Source organism: Anguilla rostrata, chromosome 3, assembly GCF_018555375.3.
Source record: "Anguilla rostrata isolate EN2019 chromosome 3, ASM1855537v3, whole genome shotgun sequence".
NCBI classification, from domain to species: Eukaryota; Metazoa; Chordata; class Actinopteri; order Anguilliformes; family Anguillidae; genus Anguilla; species Anguilla rostrata.
Window position 1 is genome coordinate 9,106,515 of NC_057935.1, and position 21,720 is coordinate 9,128,234.

Consider the following 21,720-nt stretch of genomic DNA (forward strand, 5'->3'; position numbering starts at 1 on the left):
AGGGCATTGGGACACTGATAAAACAGGTTTAAGGCAGTACGGGACGAAATATGTCGTGAACATCCACTGACAATTTTCGATGAACAAACATGCACGATTGTGTGCTTCGCTGGTGTTGAAGGTTGCGCATACTGCTGATGGTTCTCATGTCGCGGGTCAGCGTAGCGCCCCTTCATGTCTCGCCGGATTGCACAGCACTAGCTCGGTAAACCAACACTGTTCGGAGAATAGTGTCGAGTATGAAAATTAAGCTGAGGGCTGTTGGCTAACACGTTTCTGACGCCCACTCGCATTGATGCGTGCTTCTTTCTCTTTAAGGAGCTCCTGGCCGTCTCTGCCCGTGAAACCCTTCCCCCTTTTCTGTACTCCCCTCCCAGACTCTATCGTGCCTGCGAGTGTGTCTGCATGACCGACGCACAATAACAAAACTGGTCCCTGCTCCGTAGCCCTTGGTGTAACGTGAAGGAACCCTGCAACAGATACAACGCGTTCGGTTTGGACATGATCCCGGTGATCCGGAGATGAGGCTCAGAAATGGCACCGTCCTAACTGTCTTATTGTTCGGTCTATGCGGATTCATATCGCTCTCTTGGTACACCGCATTCAGCAATTCTAAAGGTAAGGTTTCAGCCGCACGGGGTGGGGGGCGTGTGGGGATGGATTTTGTTGATATTACTGTGTGGGGAAAAACAGAAATAAAAAACAGTGTTTGTTTATTTGTCCGATGTTGACAAATATTAACTTCTTTTCTTTGCAGTGGTTTGAAACGTGTTGTAACATTGTGGCGTATTTCAGTTTTCAGTGATGTAATGAATTTGATTCAGTCGAGGAAGAATCCAATGTTACGGCGTTGGCTACCTTTTTTCGTGGTACCTGCTGTGCTGAACAGGTTTGCTGTGTTGCCTGGTTGCCAGCTTAGATTCTCAAACATACGCATTGTGTTGAAAACAAATTCTAAATCGCTTGCTTAGCCGTTGTAGAAATAAAGCACACTCATTACTTCACAAAATGAAGGCTGAAATGTTTTCTTGTTACCTTTCGAGTTTACTTCCCATGCAGGCTGTGACAGCTAGCGAGCAAATGCGCGACCAGCGTGCTACGCTAGTATCAGTCCAAAGTGAAGTGCAAGAGCACGGAATAGGTGCAAAATGCAGTTGATATTTCAATCGGGCCATCGCACACTGTCATGTGATATATCAGAAATGCGTGGGTAGTTAATAGGACCCAAGCCTGAAAACACACGCTATACGAGTAATATTTAGACGGGTAGGCTATTTTCACCGGTGATTGTCACGCAAAACGCGAAGCATCTCAGTTTGGGTTCCACGCGCGATTCCGCATTTAAGTTAGGTCAGCAGTCCGCTTTGGACCGAAGAATAGCCTACAGTTACATGCCGTATAGCCGCATTTGACAGCAGTAGCCAAATACAACCACGTACGGGACTGACGTTTAATTTTTAAATTTTGCGGAGGCTATACCCTTCATTTGTTTTTAAGAGAGGAATTGTACTGATACCAAGTGGCTTCAGTTTGCAATTATTCTGGGGGCACGACAGCGAACTGTAGATAAATAAATGCTATTGTCAACTTTGTATTACATTGTTTAGAACAAGTAAGAGTGCAAAAAGCAGAAAAAAACAGCACTTTCTCAGAAAATATAATATGTTCACTTTAAGCAATATCCCCCCCCCCAAGCAGGCTTCTGTCATGATATCCGCAGCATTACTGAGCTCCGAGCATAGCGAATACTTTCTTCCGCGATAATCAGCCGTATTACAAAATGCAGAACCGCTCTTTCGGCCTTGCATGATTATCTAGGCTGAATTTTGCAAATAATTGTTGCAATTTCCTTGTTATTGCAGAAACAGATCTATTCGTTGACACCGTGTTTATCAATACTAGGCTACTGTTCGTTGTCAAGCTCTTTGTCATAAAAAAATGAATTTCTGCTAACTGGTTGTCCAACTTTAATTCGAAATTCGTCTCAGTTTGAACTGCCCTAGCCTTAACTAACTTCTTGGAAGTGCGCGCTGTTTTTTTTTATAGCATGCTCGAATGTTGGAACTCAATCAATGAATACAGTTATATCTGATAGACTACCAGTTTCCGCGGAGCTCTTCACATTATAGAGGCTTTGTTTTTCAGATTCTACTTCAAAATGCTTTCCCAATTAAGTAGCCTTACAGTAAATATCTTTTTAAAGGTTCAAATGGAATTAGATTTTATGCTATACTTAGATTGGGTTGGGTTAGATACAGCTCAATAGAGAGGTTTGCATCAGTAATAACAATGGGGCAAGAGAATCGTGTTCATTTTGTACAGAAGGACCCGCCTTTGGTATATAGGTGAGAGGCTCAATTAAACGAAAGGGCATTCTTCATGGGCCTGTTTGTCTGATCAAGCTGTGATGCGCTTTTTGTTATCAGTGTGCCAAGTTACAGAAATCTTGACCGTAAATAATGCACGCGACCTGCTGGTTGTGTACATCTTTATTGCGCATATGTCATTATAAGGTCACAGCAGTCTCGCAGCGCTCTTTCTACACTTTGTACTGGTGTGAGGAGAAATTAATTGGCAGCTTCCAGGTGACTGAAGGAGCCGAGTGTTCTGTGGGTGTTCATCTACGCGCCGGTTCACCGTTCTTCTGTAACAGACAGTCATTCCCACCGGTTGTTCTGGTTTCCTGCGTTCTTCATGGCTGACTGAAAAAATGCAAACGAGTCGCCTCTGCATGTTCTTGTAACCTCCGGGGCAGATTGCTCCTAGTGGAGGTGTGCTGGTGAGGGGCTGGGCTGATCGGGCTGTCCCACACTGAAAAGGGGGGGGGGGAGATGTTGAAAGAGACATGGGTTATTTAGCAACAAGACCAGGTCAAAACCTATATATGGCTGGACCGAACCAGCCGATCAATGGTGTAACTTCATCACTCGGTCACTCAGTCACAGACATGCTCGGTATAACTTCATCACTCAGTCAGTCACTGACATTCGCTTTTATAGGGCTGGCCCCGCTGTTGCGGTCCAGCCAAAAAAAGTACATGCAGTAGTATGTAATGACTGTGAATGTACATCCATAGGTTGTTTGTACTGAAATAAGGGGGAGTGAGAGGTTGGTTTACTTGGAAAACGATTCTGAATGTGTTCATAGAGGAGAGGAGGCCCGCAGTAAGGAAAGAATGGGCCCTGCCCTGCTTCTACTGTCGAGTGTGTGGCCACTCTTCTGGGGCCCTGCAGCTTTAATTGGCTTTATCATCACCATCGTGGTATCATCAGCGATTCCTTTGATAGACATCTCTCAGATCCCACATCCTGTTCACTGTCATGTGTGGTTGCGCGCAGTTTCTCCGTCGGATGATTTTTTTTTTCTTTTCTTTCTTTTTTCTGAGGACGGCCTCCGGTAAGCGTTTCTGAGTGAATGTAATTAACTTGGCGGAGGTGGAGTTGGGCGTGGAGTGGCGACGATGTACGCTACGCGTTCGCTGAGTGCTACGCGGCGCTCGCTCCGATTAATGCGTTGAGGCAGACAGCGGAACGCCACCGCCGCCGCCGTGTTCGGTGTATGGATTCTGTGCGCTCTGGGCTATTATTATTTCAGGGGAGCCGGCGGTAATACATCGGCTCTGGCGTCGATGAGACCGTCACCTGGCCGGATTCCTCAGCCTCGCTGCGGGGAATAGGCGTCTGTTTCGGGTGCGTGGTCATCTTTCAGCGGAACAAAGACAGGCTTCGACGGCGCTTATGATGGGAACGCTGTGCTGCAGGAGTCCTGTCTGGTTTTTTTTTTGTTTTTTTTTTTGTTGGGCCGGATGACAAACGAGCCCCAAGCCTCCGTGATCGTTAAAAGACGAAATGGTGCTTAGCGGAAGAAAATAGCTGCGTTTCTCCCGTTCCTGGCCCGAAACCGATTCGCAATCGGATTCTCTCAGTCTGCGCATCGAATCATCCCGCAGTTTAGCTGTCTGTTTTGATACGAATCAATAGAAAGCAAAGAGCTTCAGGACAAGGAACGAATGGCTTTGCAGAGGGAGTGAGTCTGAGAGAAAATGAGCTCATGGGACTGAGAAGATGTATCAACATGCTGAGGCTGTGCCTTTCTAGCCCATGGCAAGACCCCGATGACCTGTACTGTAATGGTCCACCTGTGACAATATTGGTTTAGTGTCCAGGCAAATGCGAGAGAAAGGTCACGTAAATGCAGGCACAGGCTCTATTAAAATTGCCGTGAAAATTCACAATTGTTGTGTATACGGAAATAGTAATTAATTTCCATTACTGGAATGGTTTAAATAATCTCCTGTGACTGCGCCTCCAAGGATTCTTAGGCTAGGGAAACTTTGAACTCGCTGAGTGTTTTATGTAACGTGCAGTTATTTGACCAGTAGTCATGGTTCAGGTTCAGACTGATGGTTCTACTGTTGACCAATCAACACACATTTCAGGGTGAGACCCCCCCCCCCATCCCATTTTCCAAAGTTTCTAAGAATTGGTGGATTGTGGCAGTTAGTTCGCCGACTTCCCTGCAGCGAAATGCAGAGAGAGAGAGAGAGAGAGAGGGAGAGAGAGCGAAAGAGAGGCTCAGCTTCCTTCATGCCACTCAGATCTCTTCATTCTGCTCCTGGAGCTGACAGCTTGTAGTTTCCTAGTGACGCATCGGAGAGTTTTGAAGCCTAGCATGGAGGAGTCTGCCAGCTCCCACATGTTGGGTCAGATCCACACAGATCCTCAGAGGGGCCGTGTTTTCGTTATCATCGGTGAAAATCAGGCCTTCGAGAGCTGATTGGGTTTGGTTCTTCTCGGTGCTGTTTTTTTTTTTTTTTTGGCTGGACCTCAACAGCGGGGCCAACCCTACAAGAACGCAAATGTCTGTGACTGAGTGAGTGACTGAGTGAGTGAGTGAGTGATGAAGTTAGGCCATTGGTCGGCCGGATCACGTGTGTTAGGACCAGCCATATACTAGGCTTTGACCTGGTCTGGTTTTTTTTTTTGGGTCATAGATAGTTTTAGCTGTTCCTCTTTCCCATTCGCTCTTGAGCATGGCTTTGTGAGCCATCTGCCTTAGACCTGTCTTTGTCCAGTGCTGCCCAAGGGGGAGAGAGGGGGCAGGGAAGGGGCCATTTATTTCTTTGCTTGAGAGATCTAGATCACAGATCGGACCTTTTTATTCAAGCGCTCCTCTCTCCCTTTCTCGTTTTCTCTCCCTCCCCTGTCGGTGTGGCGAGGGAGACGGGTGTCTTGTTCCCCCTTGCTTTTTGGGGGATGAGACGGATACTCCCAGATTGAGAGGAGGGAGCCCTGGTGGGGGAACAGGAGCCCGTGTGTGTGTGTGTCAGTTACTGGGAGATGCTGTTCTTTGTCGGGGAAGGTGTAACCTGAGGATGGGACAGGCAGGTCCCAGGGTCCCTCGCTCCATCTCGGCGAATCCGATAGCCTACAGAATGACATCTCTGAGAGGGGGGTGGGGTGGGGGGGCTGGTGGTGGGGGGTAGAGGTGGGGGAATGTCATTAATGTATTCATTTGGGACATACAGAATGCTAGAAGAGCAGTTAACAGGAAGAAAAACACAAATAAGTAGATCTTCTTAACGATGTGAAAAAATACACAGATAAATCAATTACACTTCCATTCCCAACTGATTATTCATGATGACCTGCATCCATGACAGAACTGGACCCATTCAACCAGGACCATGGGAAAATAAGTGTATGCTCTGTGATACCACAACTGCAGATATGGGGGATCAATAAAGCTTGTGTGAATTTGTAGGGCCAGAAACTGCTGGTCTATAAGATAATGGATTGAAGTGATCCAAAATGAATAAGTTTCAGATGGCAAGGAAACACGACCCCACACAGGAAGGCTAATGGGAATCAGCTCTTCTGTGGTCAGTGGCTGCGTCTCCAGGGAGACCAGACAACCCTGACCGACCAGAGAAATTCCATCGCGTTCGGCTTTTCAAAGCGAAGGTGACTGGTCCAGAAGGCAACCCCGTTTTGCATGACCGCTGTTTGTCATTGGTAGATGGGTCCTGTTTCTTGCTTGCCTGGATGCTGCACTCCATGCCCCTCATAGTGTTCCCTCTGCAGAGAAGCTACACAGTGGCGTATCGCCTAAACGTGTCGTCCTGTTCATACGCATGAGGCCTATACGCGCACATGCTATTTGCACACAATAATTAAAGACTGGTGACATGTAAGATGACTCATAATGGAGGTTGCTGACCTTGCTGTCGGGGGAAGTCAATTTGATGATCTGCCATTACCTTCAAGTGCAAGGTTTGGAGGCGCGATACCGTGATGCCGACAGCTCAGGAAAGGAGTAGCTTAGCTGCGGATTGGCTAGCGGGAGCCTCGCGCGATCACGAGGCGACGCGGCCTCCCGACCGGCACCCAGGGCCCGGCCGAGCCACTCCCTCCCTGTTTGATCGACAGCCAATCATGGATTCCCCGCGATCGTGCTTGTTCATGGCTGCAGCTAGCAGGGCTCGTGTGATTCTCGCGATTCCCCGTGGCCGTGTTCGGGCGCCTTGATTGCCGACGGGTGCGTTTGATTCGCTGCGGGCCCCGCGGGTTTTCGCTTGATTGCCGCAAATTCCCGCCGGACGTTCGGTTCCCGTGGGAACTTAGCAGCCGTGTTTGATGTCCGCGGTCGGCGGCATTTGGTTTTTGAATCCTGCATGTGCTTTTAAAAAAAAATAAAATACGGTCCCTTCCGTCCTGGTGGGTGGGTGGTTCTGCTGCTGCAGTGGATGCACAGTCTTTGTTTGAGGTGGGTTAGCGCTCAGCTTGGGTTCGGGCCGGAAAAAGGATGTAATTGCACTAGCAGGCAACGCAGGCCGCGGGACTGCAGCGGTGACCGTGGGGATGGCCACGTCAGCAACCGCTGTGATGATCGTACCGTCGACCACAGCGATGGCTCCTACCAAGGAGGCTGCTCTCGAGGTCCCGCCGCAATGGGGCTGTTGCCATGGAGGCGAGTGCACAGGTGTCTGCGGGGGGTGTAATTGTGTTTTTACCGAACGTCCACTGAGAGGGAACGGCAAGTTGTTTGTCAGGACCTCTTCAGGCCCAGCCAGGCTTTGACGTGACATGTTCTTTTGAAAAATAATGGGGCTGTCTAAAATGTCCCCCTTCCATTTAGTTATGTAGTTTTGTTGTTTTTTTTCCCAGTTTTTTGTTTTCTACGCGAAAAGCACAAGCTGGGAGAAAATGTCATTGCATCTGCAGTGAGTTAATTTGTGAGTTAGTAAGCTGCTACTGTAAAAAAAATAAATAAATAAAAAATGTTGGCACTGGCACCGTTCCCCTGCCCGATAAATAGGTAATAAATGTGTCTGATGTTTGCGCTTAATGGATTGGGCCCAGCGTAAAGAAGGACCCCGCCAGACAATTCTGCTCACTCTTGAACGGTTAAAACTGCTCTGCTTCATTGCCTTCTTCGATGTGCTGCTGATTGGCCTTAACGGCAGCGCTGCAGCACCAATACATCGGTCTCCTTCACGGTATGGATCGGGGTCCACAGAGCTATCTGATTTTAAAACGTGGAAAAAAAAAATAAAATAAATAAAAACGAAATAAAAAGTTTATTTCCTGAAGGGGTTGAAACCCGACCCCCTCCAACCGCCATTTGCATCTGATATAAGGGTTTCCGCTTCTTGCTACATTACATTACATTACAGGCATTTAGCAGATGCTCTTATCCAGAGCGACGTACAACAAGTGCATTAGTTCAAGGTGCAGAGGTGCAAAAGAAACACACTAGAGTGAACTTAGCAGCCGTGCTAGGGAGGCGGTTGACGCGCGCGTTGGAGAGACGTTGAAACGGCGGTTTGCAGTGAAACCTGCGTCTCAGCCAGAGAACGCCAGAGCCCGCATGGTTTATTTATGCACACCCCGCCCTGGCGATTACAAATATAATAATGACTAAGAAGGCCCTTTCTGATTTAATCAGCTTTCGCGGTGAATATTGGCCGCTTTTTCTTTTTCGTACGCGGTGCGGCGAATCAGAAGCCGCGCGCCTCCTGAACGGGGCGGCGGATTTGCGCGCGCTCCGCTCATTCCCGCGCGACGTCGCCCCTGCCGCCGCCGCCGCCGCCACCTCCGCCGCCTAGTGATTAAAGCAGGACTCCTGCTTCTAAAGTCAACCAGAATAATAACAAGGCCACGGTCTCTGTCTGAACCCACCGTCTGTGGCATTCTCCAGCTCATTACTATGCGCAAGAAAAAACGTGGACCTTTGGGGGATATCTGCCGAAATGGTTGCGCACTTTAGGCACAGTGCAGATATTTGTATGAACACACACACACACACACACACACACACGTGCGTGGAGGTGTGCATGAAAGTGTCTTAACAGGTCTGTTGGGAAATGTGCTGATTACTGTTTACTTTAATGCGTGCGAGCATACATGTTCATCAAGTTGTTTTATTACCTTATATGACATTTATTTGGCAGACGCTTTTATCCATGACGTACAGTCATACCAAAGGTCACTGGAACAACTACAAGACACAGGAACGATACAAGACAGATAAGATACAATACTCATTTTGTAACAGTTGTTCATTGCCATGAACACATTAAGTCCAGTTCACACAGTAAATATTATTCTCTGACCTAGCCTATGCTAAGTCAAACTAGGTGGCACGACAAGCTACAACATCAAGATAATGATACAAAATACAATATAAGTGCTGGATGGAGGAGCTTATGAGGATATGTTTGGTATTTCGTGAGGGCACTATGAGGCTCTGTTTGGTGTTTTGTGAGGACACTATGACGATCTGTTTGGTGTTTTGTGAGTACCTTGTGAGGATATGTTCGCAGACAGATACGGGCTCTTCTCTCCGGATTTAGCCTGTGCTGTGTTGCCCAATCTCATCTGCTGTCTACTGTTGCTTATTATGCAATCTGGCCTCGAGCCAAAGGCATCTGCCCCGAAACGCAGCAAACACATTGAGAGCGTACACACAGCCAGGTGGTCCTTATTGATTATTAATGCAGCTGCTGCCTAACCTTTAATATCAACATGGAAAAATACATCCGTCAGCACACACCTGTGTTGGAATTTTATCAGTTGGCAGGACGATGATGAGACTGAACATCTGTGGACAAGGCTAGATTTGATTTGCCGCTCTCCCGTCGTTTTGAGAGCTTGTGCACACACAGCGACTCTGAAGATGAATTCTTGGCTGGCAAGTTTTTAAATATTTAAGAGGAACTTACGATATGAATGTCCTTATGATATATCTGCAAATTATGCAAAATAAAGTACAGGAGGGAATATATGATCTGTGTATGTGCACAGCTGTGTGTTTGTGTGTGTTTCTGTGTGTGTGTATGTGCGCATTTGTGTGTGTGCGTGTGTGTGTGTGTGGGTGCGTGTATGCGTGTGGGCCGCAGGTGGGTGTGTGTAGGTGCATGGGTGGATGCTTCTGTGTGTGTGTGTTTGTGTGGGTGCGTGCGTGAGTGGGTGGGTGGGTGGATGCTTTGCTGGCTGTCAGTTTGCCTGTGATGGCATGGAGTACTGTATTAATTTGGAGCTGGCCCTAATGTGTGTGCGTGTGTCTGTGTGAACGCCACTGTCAGCGTGCGTCTGCAAGTCTGTGCATGCGACTCCTCTGCTGTCTGACTTCTACCATGCGCTCTGTTCCCCTGGCTGTCCCAGGCCCCAGAACCGGTCCATCATTGGGGGCCTATCCTGTAATGTGCCTCCCCTCAGGAAGGAGGGTAATTTGGGGGTACTTTGCCGTACGGTGGAGTAACAGCTGCTTTGCCCACCCCCACCCCCCCACCCCCAGGCACCTGAGTTCCTCTTTAATCTCGAGCTGAACTGAAGCACTGCAATCCGGCCTCTCCCCCCGGGCAGTGGTACTCACAGGCTTTGATAACCGGTCCGCCATCGCTGTGGTGACTCTGTGGCTGTAAATGTAAAATGGAGTGGATCCCTGTAAACCCTCTGCAGTGCTGCAGCCGTCCTGCAGGAGCCGCGCTACGAGACGCCCAGGGTTCGAGCGCGGGGTCAGAGTTCAGCCCGGAGGTAACCGAGGCGTTCGGGCGGGGAGTGAACGGGGAGGCAGACACAAGAAGTGAGATTGCACAGTCAATATGAGAGAGAGAGAGAGCGGGGGTGGAGGGAGGGAGGGAGAAAGGGAGAGAGAGGGAGGGGGAGATGCTGGGTGTTCGTGTATTTAGAGGGAAACCCTGGCTGTTCATTAAAGGGATGGATTACCTGGCCTCAGATGGCCTGAGAAGATGTGGCTTCTTTAGGGGGGTTTGTTCTCTGCCTTGGCTGAGAGCTGGAAGGGGGGTGTGAAAACTGAGCTGCGATTGGAGCTGAAATGTGCAGGATCCTCCTCAGTGTCTTCCCCTTCAGTGGACTGTCCTTTCACCGACTCCCCTTCTGTCCGTTTCCAAGGCTCGGTTCTCCATTCTCTCACGTTCCTGCCCACACGCTTACATTTCCCTCACTGTGTTTCTCTCTGTCGCTGTCTCCCGTCCCTCCCTCGCCCGCCCAATCTCACAGAAAATGCTGTGAGACCGCTTGGAGGTGACGTGTTTACCCACAATGCAGCAGGACTGCGAGGGACACATACTCCCTGGCTTTGTCACGTTAGGTTCTGTCCGTCAACATGCTAGTAGCCCACAGCTTCATAGTGCTTGTAAAAAACCCAAGCAGAGCTCTACTGTGCTTTCACATGCTTTCACTGATGTGTGTAAAAACATTTAAGAGCACATCCACTGGTGCTGCTAAATTTTTCAACTCAGGAGCCCATGTGCTCTTTGGAATAAATGTTAGCATGGAGCCCTACCAGGACTGGCTTCAGCCTGTACTGGCTTCAGCCAGCGCTAATGGACTTTTTCACCTGTGCTTCCCAGGAGCACTCCAGAACCCTGTGTCGCTAACTGTCATGCTGCGTCAGTTCTGAACAAACACAACTGTGCGTCGTGCTAGCTTAACGCGGCTGTCGGACAGTGAATACCTCCCGCTGAGCTGGCCGTGTCGCCTGCGTTGTTGTCACGAGAAAAGCAAAAATGAGACGCAAGCAACAAGTGTGCGTGCCTCAGTTTGTAGTCCTCTATTGCTTGAGACGGCCGCAGGGTGTGATATTAAATGGTGGGGCCAAAGAAGCAGAACCGTGCATGAAAAGCTACGTTGTGCGCTGGATGAAGCATGCTAAGCCGCGCACACACGCACCCAAGCCGGTTTCAAGGAACTCAAGAAGCCGTTTTTCTCGGGAGTGGCGCAGGTAGCACTACAGGGAAAAGGAGAGGGGAGGGATACTAGGAAGGCGGGAGACGTAGTACGAACAAGAAGTTCCTGGTGCTAGTATTGGTATAGGAATTATCACTGGTGTTGGCACAGTTACTATGTAGGAATCAGGCAGTGAGGAGAGGTACAGCTGGTGGTGGTATTGGAGTGGTACAGGTAGCTTTTCTGTTAGCGGTACTGGAGGTGGTATTGGAGTGGTACAGGGAGCTTTTCTGTTAGCGGTACTGGAGGTGGTATTGGAGTGGTACAGATAGCTTTTCTGTTAGCGGTACTGGAGGTGGTATTGGAGTGGTACAGGTAGCTTTTCTGTTAGCGGTACTGGAGGTGGTATTGGAGTGGTACAGGTAGCTTTTCTGTTAGCGGTACTGGAGGTGGTATTGGAGTGGTACAGGTAGCTTTTCTGTTAGCGGTACTGGAGGTAATATTGACAGTAGAACAGGTAGCTTTTCTGTTAGCGGTACTGGAGGTGGTATTGGAGTGGTACAGGTAGCTTTTCTGTTCGCGGTGCTGGAGGTGGTATTGGTACAGGTTGTGGCACAGGAAGGATAGCTGTGTGTGTGAAAGTGTGTTGTTTAATCCTGTGGGCTTTCATCACCAGGCAGCGAATTTAAGATTTCTTACTGCGTGTGTCGTCTCTCTGAATCCTCAGCTTATAATGAACCCCTCAGACCCTTTGGCACGTTACCCTTGATTGAATTCAGTTTGAGATGAGCTTCTCCATGCTTACTGCTTGATTGATTCCTGCTTCATTAGATTGGTTCCCTGGAAAGGCAGAATCCAAAAAAGAAATCCCTCTCGGACGGCGTTATGTTGAATGTGTCTGCACGAAAAGCCATTAGTCACCTTGTCCTTAACCCAAGGAGAACAGAAATGTGATACAAAGCTGGATTGAATCTGAGACGTTAATGGTATGATATGAGAGCTGTATTGAGGTGGAGGTATACTGGGCCTTTTTCTATAGGCAGAACATTCGGTCACGTTTCAACAGATTGTCGAACGTTAAAACGCAGAAAACGTTGATTCATGGGTGTGTTGTGGGTCCTGAAATGTATGATTCACTAGAGCGGTGGTGGGAAAAGTTATTTCAAAGAGTTAAACTGCGTGATTAGCTGAAGGATAAAGGCGTCTCAGAGTTTCCCTCTTGGGTTCCCTGAATTTTCAGCTTTGAATTCATCCTGCTTTTTTTTTCAAATGGAACCCGCCCCAGGGCTAGGATACGCGTGGTTAGCATACCTGGTTTGACGGACCATTCCTGCAAGGGTGGAGGAAGACGTCTGTCAACTTGGCAGATACTGCGTCTCCAGCTGCAGCCCGCTGTACTCCCCGATGGAAAATTAGCCCCTTAACCCCCTCGCTACAGTCGACTCCACTGAGCCATTTTAGCCTTCATCCTCTTTTCAAGAGCTGCTGGACCACGGCCTTCCTCTTTTAAAGCTGTTGCAGAACTATGGATAGGCTTCCAATGAGTCAATGAGGCCACAGTAATACTACTCTTGTCCTCTGAGTGTATCTTCTTCCTATCAGGATCTGTAGTTGTTGTTTTCTTTGCAAGACCATGAGGATGTGTGTGGAAGTTTTGACCCTAGCGGGTGAGAAGGTGAGGGGCGGGGAAAGTCTGGAGTTTGGACGGGTCAGTGTGTGCTGGGCCCTGGGGTTTCAGTGATTCCGTGCCTCTCTGAGTGTCAGCTGGCGTGGCCTTTTGTTAGCCAAGACCCAGCAGTCTTCTGGAGTCAGACTGTACAGAGAGAGCCAGCCGATCCCCAATTACTGCTGTTTCACCTCACCGTGCCGGCCATCTGCCACTGGACCTGTGTGTGTGTGTGTGTTTGCGTGCATGTGTGTGTGTGTGTATGTGTATGTGTGCGCTTGTGTGTGTGTGTGTGTTTGCGTGCATGTGTGTATGTGTGTATGTGTGAGTGTGTGTGTGTGTGTGTGCACGTGCACGTGCGCCTGTGTTTGTGTATGTGTCTACGTGGGTGTGTGTGTCCGTGAGTGTAATTGCACTCTGGGCTACAAGCCCACACACTGAAAAGAGTACCACACAGAGATGCTGGCGTGTGCATACACACCCACACACACACACACACACACTAAGTGTATAGTGTATTGCACAGTGAGTATTGCACATGCTCACAGGCACAAGGAGACACAGCCACAGACCACACACACACTTCCCTCTGTGATGACACCAGCACAGAGCGCTCTGTGACTGTCTGTGAAGTGATCCTGATGTTCTGGTCGTGTCTAGGCTTGTCTGTGCAGGAGGTATTTGTGTTCTCGTGTGTCCCGGACGTGTGATCAACACCCCCCCCCCGCTGTGCTTACAACTGTGTTGTTTCCATTCATGCATACCCCCCAGGGCTCTGGGCTTTGTTGCCAGGATGTCGTGTGGCTGTCTGAATCCGTCACTGAACAGTTGAGCCAAAATGGACGCCCTCTAAAGCACTGGTGTGGTGAACTAGGCAACTCCTACTTGTAAGACAGCTAGCCTGTCAAGCGTCAAGTCCGGTAGAACTACTGAGCCAAAATTAATGAAGAAAAAATTTGCATTAAAAAATTACTATTAAAATTTGTTTGAGTTCTCTGACTGTTAAACAGGCAACATCCTCCTCAGCTCTCTTGAAAAACAAAAAACAAATATGCCAGTCTTAAATGGTTGGCTTTCATGTTGAAAAGGGGAAGTGTGGGGTACTTATTGTAGGTCTCACGCTTCCCGCCCAGACAGAATGCTTCCTCAGTGACCACACACCCGCCTCCCCCCAATTGTACAGAGCTCAATTTCATCAAAATGAGATCTTGCGGGTTATGTTCTCATCTGTGAACTCTGGTTCTGTCCTCCCTTTGGCCTGTCGACTCCACTAGCTGCTGTTTTCAGAGATGAGTTCCAGCCACCCTCTCCTCCCAGCATGGTCTTTCTCTGTCCTCTCTCTCTCATTCACTCACTCTCACTTTTCCTCTTCCTCTCTGTCTGCCCCCCTTCCTCTCTTTTCCCCCCCTTCTTTTTTTCCGTGGTGTTCCCTGACCATGAAATGACCGTGACTCGACCCTTCTTGACAACAGTAACGCTTGTGTGTGATGGCTTACTGTCAGGAACCGTTTTTTTTTTTTTTTTTTTAAATAAATAAAAAAAAAAAACCTCAGTGTGATCCGCCTGGTGTGATTGCCGTAGCCGTAAGAGAGGGAGCAGCTCCAGGTCCTGTGCGGAGACAGAGGCCCCATTGAGAGTTCAGCGGCCAGAAACCCGGGCCCCTCTTCCCAGAAGCGCTTCCGCGCCCGGTCTCTCCTTGCAGGCTCGGACTGGCAGCATCCACAGCCTTCAGGCCTGCGCTTTCATCAGCAGCCAAAGCAAACTATTAGCCCCCTGCGCCCCCCCCTCCCCTCCCCTCCCCTCCCCCCCCCCCCCCTGGAAGGGAATTAGAGCAGCACACCCCCGGTCTGTTTTCCGTCTCAGAGCTGCGGGGGAAACGTGAGAGGCCCTCTGGAGACTTCGCCGTTTGCCCCATGAAGCGGCGGACTGTGACGGCGGCCGCGGCCGATGTGGACCGCGCGTACACCCCCCACCCCCCACCCCCCACCCCCGACCCCCACCCGCACCACCACCCCCCACCGAACAGCCTGCTGCTTCAAACGTGCAAACGCTTAAACGGCTTCGCTGTGTAAACACCGCCTGTTGTAGCGCCTGAGGTGGGAGTTTGGAGAGGGGGTGGGGTAAGATCTTTCTGACAAACAAGATTTGCATTCATTCCTGTTCACCTTAGGAGACCTTGGTGTGTACCCCAACACACACACATACATACGCACACACACACACACACACACACACGCACACACTTTCTCTCACACAGTGCCTCACAGTGTGGTTCTGTTTGTACTGTTTGAATGGCTGCGATAGGCATCGTTGCTCTGTCACAGTTACCAAGACAACAAGAGTCTCAGGACCTTGCCTGGGGGACAGCTGATCTGGTCATGGGACACTGTCACCCGTCTCTCCACAGAGAGGTGCCCCACGGGACCGCCATGGGTCCGCTCTTTTTCCCAAGTTAACACAACGGGCTCCTGTGTGCAGTCTTGGCGGGCAGACTCTGTACTCTTTGCTGCGGATTCTCTCCAGGTCGTGTAACATGTTTACCGATTGGTCCCTTTCCGCTCCGAGCATCTGGTTACCTGGCGCGCAGGTGCTGCGCTCCCCTCCACGGCCTGCTCCACGGGGGCTCGGGGAGAGAGAGAGAGAGAGAGAGGGAGAGGGGCGTAGGGTTTCTGCGAGGAACGCCCGGCTGGCGGGTGCTGATCCCGCGTCCGCTTCCTGGAGCGTAGCGTCTGAAAAATGGATGAACCGCATCGTTAATCGGGCAGGAAGTGGAGCGGGAGCCCGGGGAGGAAAGCCGAGCGGGGCGCTTCGTCGATCCCGTCTGGCAGCGAGCACCTCTCTCTCTCCCTCTCCCTCTCCCTCTCTCTCTCTCTCTCTCCCTCCCTCTCTCTCTCTCTGTCTCCTCTCTCTCTCTCTCTCTCTCTCTCTCTCTCTCTCCCTCCCTCTCTCTCTCGCAGAGTCGTGTGGGTGAAGCCTCTTCGCTGCTTCACGCCACGGGCTGCTGTGCCAGGGATATCAGACTGAGTGAGCTGCCTTCAGACAGTAAAAAAAAAAAGAAAAGAAAAACGCTGTAACATCTGGATGGTGAAAATGCTAAATTGTTCAGATTAAGCGAGCAGTTGGTCAGATTAATTGGCACAGTGTGGACAGATGGGGCGAGGGGGGGGGTGGAGAAGAGGCTAGGGCAGGGAGCGTCGCCAGCTTGGGGAGAACGCCACAGTTACGAGGAACGGTGGTGCGGTGACACGGGGAACAGCGGTTAGATTAGGAGGAGCAGCGGTTAGATTAGGAGGAGCAGCGGTTAGATTAGGAGGAGCAGCGGTTAGATTAGGAGGAGCGCCAGTTAGATTAGGAGGAGCGGCGGTTAGATTAGGAGGAGCAGCGGTTAGATTAGGAGGAGCAGCGGTTAGATTAGGAGGAGCGGCGGTTAGATTAGGAGAAGCAGCGGTTAGATTAGGAGGAGCAGCGGTTAGATTAGGAGGAGCAGCAGTTAGATTAGGAGGAGCAGCGGTACGCCGGCGGGGGTAACGGCGTCACGGTTACGGGGAAGAGCGAACACTGACGGGGTGGAGCTCGGGGTATACGGGGGGGCTGTGCTGCGGGGAGCGGTTAGAGCGAGGGGGGTTCAGCCTTTTCCGAAAAGGGCCGATGTGGGTGTGGGTTTTTGTTTTTAGCCCGGCACTGCGCCTCCTGATTAAATTAATTAAGACCTTGATGAGCAGAATCAGGTGCGCTAGTGCTGGGTCATAACAGAGCCTGCTCCCGCGTGAGCCCTTCTCGAGATTAGATTGGGCACCCCTGGGAAGAGCAGTGCACCCTGGGTAGGAGACACAGAGCTGTGGAATGCCCAGATGCTCCGCGCGCGCACCTGTGCGTGACAGTGATTCTGTCTCAGAGGGGACTGTCGGGCCTCCCAAACACGCTACGTTTGCCACACAAACACACTGTGTTTGTCTCCTAAACATGCTGTGTTCCCTTCCCAAACGTGCTACGTTTCCCTCACAAACACACTGTGTTTGTCTCCTAAACACGCCACGTTTACCTCACAAACACGTTGCGTTCCCCTCCCAAACACGGTATGTTTCCCTCGCAAATACGCAACATTTGCCTCTCAGACACGCTGCGTTTGTGTTTATTAGCTCACTATTCTGCTTACTCATCCTGTTGCGTGCGATGTGTTTACCCAGAATTCCCTGTGCCTCTGTAGCAGTGCTGCGGGCACACGGGAGGGTGTGGGTGTAATATAGCGCCTCTGCAGAGCTTTGACAAAACACCGGTCAAACCCTGGACCGCTGCCCGCTGGCGTCCAACCCCCCGCTGCACGTTGTCCGACCCGCGCGGTTCGACAGCAACCTCCCTCCGGCATGTTCCGGTACCCACGGAAACGCTCTGCGCTATCGAGCGGGATGTTTGATGGACGCGAGCGGTCGCCGTGCGGGAATGCGTTTCCGATGGCTCCCCTGGAGCCGCTGGGCCTGGGGGTCAGCGCGGGGTTAAGCGCTTGCATTTCTGACAAACCGCAAGATGTGACCTTTCACCCCTGCCTGTCCGCTAGCCCTTCTCTCTGACCACAGCACTTCCTTACGCCACCGCTCTCTCTCTCTCTCCCTCTCCCTCTCCCTCCCTTGCTCTCTCACTCCCTCTCACTCTGTCTCTCTCTCTCTCTCTTACTCTGTCTCTCTCTTTCACTCTTACTGTCTCTCTCTCCTCCCTCCCTCCCTGTATCTCTCTCTCCCTCCCTTGCTCTCTCTCTCTCCCTCTCCCTCCCTTCCTCTCTCACTCCCTCTCACTCTGTCTCTCTCTCTCTGTCTCTCTTACTCTGTCTCTCTCTTTCACTCTTACTGTCTCTCTCTCTCCCTCCCTCCCTGTATCTCTCTCTCCCTCCCTTGCTCTCTCTCTCTCACTCTCACTGTCTGTCTCTCTCCCTCTCTCTCTCTCTCTCTCTCTCTCTGTCTGTCTCTGCTTACAATTTTTCTTCTGTTCCATTTAGTTTCTCTCTTTCATTTCCCTTCTTTCTCTGTTCCCTTCATTTTTCCACCTCATCGCCTTCCTATCTTTTCTGCTTTCTTACTTACACTTTTCTTTTTTATTCCGCTGCTTCTCGGTTCATTTCTGTTCACCTAAATATTATGAGGATGAAGAGCAATGATTTATACTGCCAAACCTGTTCAATTACAAAAACAAAAGGGAGAATTTGTGTAACGGTGTTGATATTAAGAAAAAAAAAATGGGGAAAAACGAACGGTGATGAAAACCGTAACTCATTTTCAGTTTTGGACAACATCACTGTTTGGCTCTCACACACTCCCAGGCCGTGGTGTTGTGAAATGCAGCCGTCAGCCAATAGGGTTGCGCGTCTCTCTCCCCCAGTAAGACTCCGTTTTACTGGCTCTAGCAGTTCTTTTAATTGGGGGGAGCGATATCATTAAAATGTAGTAAAATATAAAATCCCTCTGTTGAAGCACTAAACGTTCTTTTGAAATGTACCAGAGGCTGCAAATGCCTCCAGCAGAACATCGTAAACGTGTGATGTTAATGAACATAGACCGGTTTTGTTGGCATTCTGAGAGTTTCAATTTTGGAAGTGTCAGAACGTGTAAGAAGCTCACTTTGTTCAGTTATGCCGTTAGGTTTTATTTGTTTTCTTTTGTTTTCTTGGACTTCTGTTTTGCTTACTTATACTTTCTGACAGCCGTTCAGTGAAGAGTTTTCAAAACCAACGTCCGGCCCTCTGACTCTCTTTCTCCCTCTCTCTCTCGCTCTGTGAATTCTAATGTAATATAAAGGTATAAATATGAAGTGCTTTGAAGTGACCTGGGGGGGGGGTGAGGGAGAGGGGTGTGGTATAGAGGTTGTATTGTGCGCTGTTAACAGAATACAGTTGGCTATTTGGTCTTGTTTGAGATGTGACAATACTGTTCAAATCTTGGAGGAACCCGATGTCTTTTCTTGTTTGTCTCATCTGTTTGCTTTGAGGGCGGCTGTTGCGGTCTCTGTAATCCTCGGTTTATCTTTGTTTTGTTTTCCTCTTCCCCTCTCTCTCTCTCTCTCTCTCTGTTGCTCTTCTCTTCCCGTCTCTTCTCCTCTCTCTCTCTCTTGCTTGTTCACAGGGCGGCACATTAACGCCGTTTGTTTTTCCTCTTCCCCCCTCTCTCTCTTCTCTCTCTCTGTCTCTCTCTCTCTCTCTCTCTCTCTCTCTCTCTCTCTCTCTCTCTGTCTCTCTCTCTCTCCTCTTGCTTAATTCACAGGGCGGCACATTAACGCCGTTTGTGTTCCTCCGTCCTCCCGCGTAGCCCCCGCGTCTCGCGCGTTAGCCGCCCTGTCCTCTGACGGCCGAGCCCCGGTGAGCGTCTGCCCCGCGGGGCGCCGGGCCGGCTCGTCGCCTTGACGACCGTCCGCAAGGCACCTGCGACTCGCGGAGGAGCCGCGGTAAACCGCGGCGGCTGTGAACCGGTCGGGCGGCGGCTGTCTGTTCCCGTTCGTCTGCGCCGTTCCCTTCGCCCCGAGGCGCTCCGTGGACGCGGGTGACGGCCGGGGGGGGGGGAGACAACGTGGCCGCTCTGTCGCGCCGAAACGCGGGGGCCGCCTCTCTCTCCGCCTCCCCCCCCCCCCCCCCCCGTGAGGCCCAGGTGCTTAATCCCGTCCGTCTTCGTTAAACATCCTCCTGACGCCGCCGTAGCTGCGCCGTGTCGTGGAGCTCCCGGTGGCTTTGCCGGCGCGTGCCGCGATTGGACCCTGGGCTCCCTGACTGCGACGCGATTGGCTCCCGTGGCTCGGCTTTTGTCCCGCGATTGGTCTCCCGGGGCTCTGCTTTCGTAAAGGCCTCGGGCCGTTCGCTGTGGGCGCTCCTGATTGGTTTGTGGGCCGAGGGGGGGCGGTCCTTGATGTGACCCAGCTCCGCTGTCAGGCTCGGATACTGGAAGCTGCTTTTCCCAGAATCACCCGAACATGTAAACAGTGTGATGAGCAGCAATCTAAACAAGACATGTGTTTGACAGATGCAGCTGTTCAGCAAATACTGTAACACACCCACACGTATATGTACACTCGTGCACACCCGCACACACACACACACACACACACACACACACACACCGCCAGAATTTGACCGCCATCTCTGTGGCAGCCAGGCAGCCGCTTTAGCTGCAGTAACAGTTACGGGTGAAAATTAATTCAAGGTGAGCAGGCTGTTACTCAGCGCAGTGTCTGAGGAGCGCGAGCGTGTTTTTTAATACGCAGGCTTCTGGCACGTTCCGCAGTGGGCCGCACCTGTTCGGGAGGCGTGGCCGGGCCGAGGTCCCGAGGTCCCCTGGATCTCCTCCAACCCCCCCGGCCCCCCCCCCCACCTTCCCTCAGCGGATTTTAAGACTTTAATATGCGCAGCGCGGCGAGGGTGGTGCTGCCCTGGCCTATATATAAACCCTGCCTCGGGGAGAGATGGGGTGAATGGGAGAGTGCAGTCATGTGTCTCGTGTGGAGAAGGGCGGGAGATAAGAATGTGGTCGTGGGAGGGGATGTGGGATCGGGGGGGTTGGTATATTCTGTGAACATGCACTGAGGGTGGGGGGGGGGGGGGGGGGCATAGATTGTGTGCAGTAATTGTCTGCTTCTTCAGGACGTCCTCTGTAAGGACCAGATGATCTATCTCATTCTCTCTTTTTCTTTTTCTCTCGCTCTCTCACTTCTACTCTCACTCTCTCTTGTCCTCACGATTTAAAATGTTCATGTCATGTGCGGGGAAAAAAAAAGATTTTTCAGAACTGTGAGATTAGGTTGGGCATTAAAAAAAAATCTCTGGTCTGTATGGAGGGCTGTTGCATATTAATACCTTATGTTTCATTCGGCTGCATTTGTTTACCACTTATTCCTAAATTTATTAATTAACAAATAGCATTTCTGAACATATAAAAGCACTTAGTGCACTCTGGACCCATTGGGCTTTAATGATATGCATTATGTATTGTTCATGGTATATAGATGCCATTGTTCTTCCGTGACTGTAACTGGAGCGTGTGCCCTATAGATTATCTGTGTGGGTCTCCTCTGACCGATGAAATATTCAGCTAAATCTCTGTGTAACAATGATGAAGAAAAAAGTGAAGGGAGGCAACGGCAATCGGGGCTTTGGAAGGCGCTTTGTGGCGAGCCTGTGTGTTTGTAGCATCGCTGTGGAGGGCTTCCAGTAACGAGCTCTGTGGATGTGATGATTAATCGCCGCTAACCGAGCGCCGCTATCCGAGCGCCGTCTGTGAACAGAGGTCTCTTTATACACGTCTGACTCAGTCGGTTAAGATTTTTTGAGCATCCGCCCCCGGCTCGGCCCCGGCCCAGCCCTACCTATCGCGGATAGCGTTCCTGCCGTTTCCGGGAAACATTTGAGGACAGGTCGTTGAGTGTTTTTTTTTTTTTTTTTCAGGTTAGGTCTGCGCTGCTTCGCGCGAGATCGAATTGCTCCTACGCGTCGCGAAAGGTTTCGGGATAAGCACGTCGGTCTGCGCGGGTTCTGAGCATTTTCGCAGTCGCCTCTGTAGAGTAACAGCCCCGGGTACTGAGAGAGCGGGACTGCGAGCGCCAGGGCTCTGCGCGTTCCCGTGCCTGTGCGCGAAAGGGAACATCTGGAGGGACGTGAATTCCGGCGCTGACCCGCGCAGCGTGCGTAGCGGCGGGCGGGGTTTTCCGCGGCGCGCTCCGCGGGTCACCTCCGCGCTCGGCTGGAGCGGGGCCGGGCCAGGACTCGGACTCGGGCTCTGCGGACTCGTGGAAGGGGGAGGTCTGGGTGTGTGTTACTGGAGCTGGGTCCTGTGCGGTCGCGGTCTCTTATCTTCGGAGTCTTTTTGAGAGAGTGCGGGCACGACGCCATGG

The 21,720-nt window shown here is 50.8% G+C and overlaps 1 protein-coding gene across 1 annotated transcript in view; it reads left to right on the plus strand.

Annotated features, from left to right (window-relative positions):
* Positions 1 to 317: 317 nt before the first annotated feature.
* The window catches only part of mgat4b (alpha-1,3-mannosyl-glycoprotein 4-beta-N-acetylglucosaminyltransferase B), a 95,259-nt gene continuing 73,856 nt past the window's right edge, over positions 318 to 21,720 (plus strand). Inside the window, exon 1 of the mRNA XM_064325865.1 lies at positions 318 to 618. Within this exon, the coding sequence (XP_064181935.1) occupies positions 522 to 618 (97 nt within the window). The 5' untranslated portion in view covers positions 318 to 521. The remainder of the gene's footprint in view (positions 619 to 21,720) is intronic.